This window comes from Bidens hawaiensis, unplaced genomic scaffold (assembly GCF_021521415.1).
Source record: "Bidens hawaiensis isolate Kalapana, Puna unplaced genomic scaffold, B.hawaiensis_p1.1 tig00041678_1, whole genome shotgun sequence".
Lineage (NCBI taxonomy): Eukaryota > Viridiplantae > Streptophyta > Magnoliopsida > Asterales > Asteraceae > Bidens > Bidens hawaiensis.
This window is the reverse complement of record NW_027497378.1, coordinates 117,337-125,425: the sequence shown is the minus strand read 5'-3', so window position 1 is coordinate 125,425 and position 8,089 is coordinate 117,337. Positions and strand designations below refer to the sequence as shown.

Below are 8,089 nucleotides of genomic sequence, written 5' to 3'. Positions count from 1 at the left end.
TTCTAATTTTCTAAGGAATAAAATCATATAAAAATTTTAACCAATCTGTTGTTTAATGGTAGCATTAGCATCAAAGTATCAATTTTTCTGTTAAAACACCATTTTCTACTCATTTTTAACATTAAAAATCAAGTACTTTTGTCTGCCAATTTGACTAAAAAAATCATAGCTTCCAATCTTGTTTCTCACACTCTCTTCACTTCATTCTCTCACCACAAAACAAAACACATAAACATAAAACATAAGCAACTTATTAGGTTCATTATGGCTGCTTCCATTGGGACCCTAAGATTATGGGACAATGTTCTTGAGTTAACAAAGAAGTCACAAGACAAAGGCAGTGATCCATTAATATGGGCTGTTCATCTTTCTTCTCAGTTAAACTCAGCTGGTGTCTCTCTTCCTTCACCAGAATTAGCAAATCTTTTGGTGTCTCACATTTGTTGGGATAATAATAATCCCATTTCTTGGAAGTTTCTAGAAAAAGCTTTGATCTCCAATATAGTTCCACCTTTGCTTGTTCTTGCTCTTTTGTCCACAAGGTTCTTGATCTCAACTTTACTTTCATGGGTTTTTTGTTTTATGCTTTCAAGATTGTTCTTATGTGGTTCTTGATTAGTTCTACCTAAAAAAGATTCCATTTTTATTAATGGGGATTAGGGTTTTTAATATAATGTTTTTAAGATTGTTATTTAGTGTTTCTTGATTATTTCCATCAAAAAAGGTTCCATTTTTAATAATGGAGACTAGGGTTTTTAGTTTGATGTATTCAAGATTGTTGTTATGTGTTTCTTGATTATTTCCACCCAAAAAAGATATCATTTTTGATAATGGGATTAGGATGTTTAGTTTGATGTATTCAAGATTGTTCTTATGTGTTTCTTGATTAATTATACCCAAAAATATTCTATTTTTATTAATGAGGATTAGGGTTTTTAATATAATGTTTTCAAGATTGTTCTTATGTGTTTCTTGATTTTTTTCATAAAAAAAAAAAAGATTCCATTTTTGATAATGGGGATTAGGGTTCTTAGTGTGATGTATTCAAGATTGTTCTTATGTGTTTCTTGATTAATTATACTAAAAAAAAGATTCCATTTTTAATAATCGGGACTATGGTTTTTGGTTCAATGTTTTCAACTTTCAAGATTGTTCTTATGTGTTTCTTGATTATTTCTACTAAAACAATGATTCCATTTTTAATAATGGGGATTAGGGTTCTTAGTGTGATGTTTTCAAGATTGTTCTTATGTGTTTCTTGATTATTTCTACTAAAAAATGATTCCATTTTTTATAATGGATATTAGGGTTATTAGTGTGATGTATTCAAGATTGTTCTTATGTGATTCTTGATTATTTATACCATTTTATTAATGGGGATTAGGGTTTTTAGTTTAATGTTTTAAGATTGTTCTTACTTCTTATGTGTTTCTTGATTATTTCTACCAAAAAAAAGATTCAATTTTTAATAATGGGGATTTGGTTTTTTCATTTAATCTTTTCAAGATTGTTCTTATGTGTTTCTTGATTATTTCTACCAAAAAAAGATTCCATTTTTATTAAAAGATTTCATTTTTACTTTGTTTCTTGATGATCTTCTCATGGGTTATCTGTTTTGAGCCTTGAAGTTGTCCTGCTACTATGGTTTCTTGATTTTAACGTTGTGTATGAGTTGTTGGAGTTGCATTATGTGGGCCCTACATGGAAAAGTCTTCAAGAACACAAATTTCCATTTTTGATTGAACCCTTTTACATGGGTTCTTGAAATAATTTATATCTTCTGTGTTTTTCTTTCATTTCAAGATTGAGTTTCTTTTTGTAGAGTCAAATTGTATTCTCAGTTTGACTCACATGATCACAAACTTTTGCCCCCTTTAATTGATGTACATATAAATTTATAACCTAAATTATTCTTTTTAAATTTGCTGGATTATACTTTATACCATATTCGAGTCACCTCACTAACAAATAATTAGGTTCCTGTGTTTATTTAAGATCAAATCAGTTTAGTTTTCTGTTACTCTCTAAACCAAAAGTGTTTAATTTAACCAGTTTAACCTTCTCATGTTTTTGCTAAAATACATAAATTTTGCTAAGAAACATGATTTCTAATTTGTATGAAATAATGTCACAATACTTGTTATGATTTATGTTAAACAGGGTTACTCCGAAGAGACACACCCAACCTGCAGCGTTTCGGTTATATATGGAGCTCCTTAAAAGACATGCTTTTAAACTCAAATCACATGTAGAATCCAATAATTATGAAGTGTAAGCCTTCTTAAACCGTTACTTGCACAACAAGTTAATATAATTTCGTGAGATATGTCTTTTTGTTAACCAACTCATGTCACCATACAAAAAAGTCAACATGGTCAAAAGTTGGTTGACAAAAGTTAGTTACAATTTTAAGTAATTTTGTATTATTTCTTATACATAAAGTCATAAACTACTTGTTAATGCAGGATCATGGACTCAATAGACAGTATTCTCCATCTTTCTCAGATATTCGGCATCAAAGTAACTGATTCCGGTAGTTTATTACTCGAGTTCATAGTTTCAACTGTTTGGCAGTTAGTCGAGGCGGCGCTAGAAGATGAGGGGCTTCTAGAACTTACCGAAGAAAGAAAGTTTAAATGGAATGTATCTCAAGATATGGAGTTGGATGGTTCTGGAAGTTATGATGTAAAAAGAAATGAATATCAACAGATTATGCAAAGTCGAAATACAGTTATGGCGGTTGAGCTTATCGGGCTTTTCCTACAAGACAAGACAACTTCCAAGATTCTGTTTTTGGCACGCCGAAATATGTTAGTTATCTAAAAGTTACTAATTTTTGTTACAGTTAATTAACTACCTCATCCATTTTTTTATATCATATTATTTTGAATTTATTTTTATTAGGCCAATACATTGGAGGAGTTTTATTCAGGATATAGAGGTTCTTGCTGTTAACTCTTCATCACTAAGAAATTCAAAAATAATGACACCGGAAATTTTGCTTCAGTTAATATCCGATGATTATAAAATCGGGTCAGAAGAGAAAAAAGCTAATTATTTGCAAGAAATTAGTGCAATAATGTCGTCGTCATCTGCGGGTATTTCTCATAAAGTTAGTGGTTCATCTTTATGGATTTCTATCGATCTTGCGCTTGAAGATGCAATGGATGGTTCACAAGTTGATACAACAAGTGCCATCGAGATCATCACAAGTAACGGCATATATATATTTTTAATATCTTTTTATGAAAAATATTGTATTTAGTTGAATAAGAGTTTATGTTTCTCTTATTACAGGTCTTGTAAAAGCTCTTCAAGCCTTAAATGGCACCAGTTGGCATGACTGTTTTCTCGGTCTTTGGATGGCGGCTCTTCGCCTTGTTCAACGGGTCGGGACTCTCATCACTTTAGTTATTATTATTATTATTAAACTAGAAATTAGTTTTGTTATTTATCAATTTTATTCATACCTGTCAAAACGAGAGGGTCGGGTCAGGCAGGGTTACGCGGAAGAACGGGTTTGAGAATGTGCCATTTGTAGAAAAAGGTCACTTTGGTTCGGGCCAGAACGGGCCAGTTTTAAAATGGTCAATTTGGTTCGGGTCAAAATGGGCCATTTTCATAAAGAGTCAATCTGGTTCAGGTCAGAGCGAGTTCGGGTCAGAACGGGCCAATCTTAAGAAAATGGTCAATTTGGGTTGGGTCAGAAGACTCGGAACGTTTTGGAACCAAAATAAGTACGGGTCGAAACGCGCTGCATAATAAAGATAACTAAAGCATAGTGTGAAATGGTTGATTTTAAATAAGACAATCTATAAACAAAATTAATAATCTATAAACTAAAAAGTAAAATTGCAAGAAGACTTATAAGCTATAACTTATAAATAGGAAATTGCATATTGACAAAATATAGTTTAATAACATGAAAATTCTTATCTATAATTTTCATTTTTCAGGAAAGAGATCCCATTGAAGGTCCTATGCCTCGTTTGGACACTCGTTTAAGCATGTTATTGTCTATAATACCTCTAGTGGTTTCTGATCTAATTGAAGACGAAGAAAACGGGCCACAAAATAATGTATATTTCCAAAATGCACAGAATTTGAAAGAAAGCCGTCGAAGTGATTTGGTATCGAGTTTACAAATTTTGGGTGATTACCAGAGCCTGTTGACTCCACCTCAGTCAACTATCCCTGCAGCCAATCAGGCTGCAGCAAAAGCATTAATGTTTGTTTCAGGAGTTGATGTTGGCAGTAATGCATACTTTGACTTGGTCAACATGAAAGATATGGCAAATAATATATGTAAGTAACATGCATAATGAAAAATTTGTTTATCTAAATATTAAAACTATGTTCTTGATTTGCAGCTGGAAGCTTGCACCATTTGATAGTTGAGACTTGTATTGCAAGAAATCTGTTGGACACGTCAGCGTACTTCTGGCCCGGTTACGTGGCAGGTCATCTTAACCAGATACCGCATGGCATGCCAGCTCAGGTCCCGGGCTGGTCAACGTTTATGAAAGGTGCACTGTTGACTCCAGTCATGGTGAATGCTCTCGTTTCTGAACCGGCTTCAAGGTATAAATATAAGTTTCATAAATTATTTAAATATTTTGTGGGTGAAAAAGTAACTAAATTTAAGCTAATCGGTTTAATGGAAGCTTAGCAGAGGTTGAGAAGGTGTTTGAGATTGCGGTTAAAGGGTCCGATGATGAGAAAATTGCAGCTGCTACTATTCTATGCGGGGCTTCTTTAATCCGAGGTTGGAATGTCCAGGTATATTAAAGTAGCAGCCGGCCCGTTTAGATATTTTATCTTTAAATGGCCATCTTCAACCTGTGTTTTGGTCAGAATCTGTTTTGACCCGAACCACATTGATACTTTTTCAAAAAATGGCCCGTTTTGATCTGAAACCAAGTTTATACATTCTTTTTAAAATAGCCCGTTTTGATCTGAACCAAAATTGATACTTTTTTTAAAATGGCCCGTTTTGACCTGAATCAAATTGATCCTTTTTAAAATGGCCTGTTTTGACCCAAAACAAAATGATACATTTTTTAAACTGTCTGTTTTGACCCAAACCAAGTTGCTACTTTCTTTTTATAAATGGCCCGCTTTGATCCAAAGCAAAGTGATATTTTTGTAAAATGGACAATTTTGACCCGAACCAAATTGATACTTTTTCCGAACAGCCTGTTTTAATGAAAACCAAATTGCTACTTTTTTAAAATGGCCCATTTTGGCCCGAACCATATTGATACTTTTTTAAAACGGTCTATTTTGACAGGACCTGTTTGTTTATATGCATTTTTTATTTTATAATCGGGCAGAAAGATTGAACGCTGCGGATTGACTAAAGATTCATGTTAAATGCAGGAACATACAATATACTTCATCACCAGATTATTATCACCTCCGCCACCCGCAAATTATTCCGGAAACGACAGCCATCTTATAGCTTACGCTCCCATGCTGAACATTCTTCTTGTCGGTATAGCACCTATCGACTGTGTTCAGATCTTCTCTCTGCACGGGCTCGTAAGTTCACACCTGTCAAACGGGCCAAAACCAAACCTACAAACTGGCCAAGTTAGTTACTTAAACTCATTACGCGCTCGGGTTTTGCAGGTCCCGCCGCTTGCAGGTTCTTTAATGCCAATCTGTGAAGTATTCGGATCATGTGTACCAAACATATCATGGACTCTCACCACAGGTGAAGAAATATCCGCACACGCCGTGTTTTCAAACGCGTTTGCACTTCTTTTAAAGCTTTGGCGGTTTAACCACCCGCCACTTGAATATGGTTTCGGGGACGTGCCTCCAGTGGGCTCGCAACTCACTCCCGAATACATTCTGTTAATGAGGAACTCATTGTTGGTTTCTTCGGGTGGTAACGTGGACCGGAACCGAAAGAGATTATCAGCAGTGGTGAAAACATCGGGCCCGGATCCTATATTTGTTGACTCGTTCCCGAAGCTAAAAGCGTGGTACCGACAACATCAAGCGTGTTTGGTTTCTACACTTTCGGGCCTCGTTCGTTCCCCGGTTCATCAGATTGTTGATAGTCTGTTAAACATGATGTTTAGAAAGATAAACAGAAATCAACCGATGGATTTCGTGTCGGAAAGTAGTAGCTCGTCGGGCCCGGGAACCGAAGATGCTTCGTTACGGCCCGTATTGCCTGCTTGGGACATTCTTGAAGCGGTTCCATTTGTTGTTGATGCTGCTCTCACTGCCTGCACACATGGCATATTATCTCCGCGTGAACTGTGTACAGGTTAGTAAGCAAATAACCGACTTAACTGCACCGTAACCGAATTAACTGACTTAACTGAATTTGGCAGGGCTTAAGGATTTGACAGACTTTCTTCCCGCATCTTTGGCAATCATTGTAAGTTACTTCTCGGCTGAGGTGTCACGCGGTGTCTGGAAACCGGTATGCATGAACGGGACCGATTGGCCGAGTCCTGCTGCAAATCTTTCTACTGTTGAAGAACATATTAAGAACATTCTAGCTGCTACAAACGTTAATGTCCCGCGCCTGTTTGCAGGTTCCACATTTAGAATCTTGATGTTTGACTTTTCTTTGCTGAAAGTCAAAGCCTTTGACTTTCTTGGTTTCTTGGTTTCTTCTTGCAGGAATAAGTTCACCATTTACTCTTCCACTGCCATTAGCTGCATTTTTAAGCCTCACAATAACCTACAAACTCGACACAGCATCACAACGATTTCTCAATCTCGCGGGACCCGCACTCGAGGCGCTTGCAGCCGGTTGCCCGTGGCCCTGCACGCCGATCGTGGCTTCTTTATGGACTCAAAAGGCGAAAAAGTGGAGTGATTTTCTTGTCTTTTCGTCTTCACGTACGGTTTTCCTGCACGATAACCATGCGGTAGCTCAGCTTCTTAAAAGTTGCTTCACTGTCACACTCGGGCTGAACAATTCTCTTGTGTCAGCCCATGGTGGGGTCGGGGCACTTCTCGGGCACGGGTTTGGGTCCAATTCGTATGGGGAGATGTCTGCCGTGGCACCTGGGTTTCTATATTTACGGGTTTATCGGTCCATTAGGGATATAATGTTTCTTAGAGAAGATATTCTTTCAATACTGATGCAATGTGTGAAAGAAATAGCTTCAAATGGTAAAACCCCTAAAGGGAAAAACGAAACAAAGTACGGACAAGTTTCGGTTTCCGCAAGTTTGACCAAGGTCAAACTAGCAGCTCAGTTAGGCGCGTCGATTTTATGGATATCGGGCGGTCAAGGTTTAGTTCAATCTTTAATAAACGAGACGTTACCGTCTTGGTTTATATCCGCTCACCAAGACGAAAGTGGGCCCGGTGGACCGGTTTCAATGTTATCCGGGTATGCTCTCGGGTATTTCACGGTTTTTTGTGGTGCATTCGCTTGGGGTGTGGATTCGTCCATGTCAGGATCCAGGTGGCGTCCCAGGTTTCTCGGGTCCCACATGGAGTTTTTGGCGAGCGCACTTAACGGGAAGATAACGCTCGGCTGTGATCCGGTTACTTGGCGATCTTACGTGACGGGCTTTGTGAACTTGATGGCGGGGTGTATGCCGAGTTGGGTAGTGGAAGTTGATTTAGAGGTTTTGAAAAGATTGAGTAAAGGGTTGGTGCAGTGGAATGAAGATGAACTCGCGCTTAAGTTATTGGAAGCTGGCGGTGTTGGTGCAACGGGTGCTGCTGCGGAACTTATTTGTCAAAGGGAGTCGTAGTCGCGCGTTCGGTACGTCGTTCGGTGTATAGAATCGGTTTCAGGTATTGGGTTCGATACAACATTTTGTAACTTCTCGTGTATCTATCGTTTCAAATTTAACTGTACATTATTTCTTATCAGTGTGACCAAAGAAATCTTGAGTTTACTGGGCATTCTAAAGCCCTGCAAATATGAAATATATGTATGCTAGATTATAATGGATAAAAAAATGTATAAAAAGTTTAATAAAAACATTTTACAGAGTTTAGCAGGATACATGTATGCTTGGAATATATTGTGCAATCATTATTTGAGTAAAAACTTGTACCCTTAGTAAAAAGACCTAAACACCCCTGATTTAACGGAAATAATTGG

The 8,089-nt window shown here is 37.0% G+C and overlaps 1 protein-coding gene across 1 annotated transcript; it reads left to right on the top strand.

Moving 5' to 3' along the window:
* The first annotated feature begins 221 nt into the window (after positions 1-221).
* Positions 222-7,853, top strand: LOC143593107 (mediator of RNA polymerase II transcription subunit 33A-like). Its single transcript, XM_077072837.1, has 12 exons — positions 222-542; positions 2,161-2,271; positions 2,466-2,810; positions 2,905-3,212; positions 3,298-3,389; positions 3,957-4,305; positions 4,371-4,581; positions 4,665-4,779; positions 5,380-5,541; positions 5,632-6,280; positions 6,348-6,554; positions 6,643-7,853. The coding sequence occupies exons 1-12, from the start codon at positions 265-267 to the stop codon at positions 7,731-7,733; spliced, it is 3,918 nt and encodes a 1,305-aa protein (XP_076928952.1). The 5' UTR covers positions 222-264; the 3' UTR covers positions 7,734-7,853.
* The last annotated feature ends 236 nt before the right edge of the window (positions 7,854-8,089 follow it).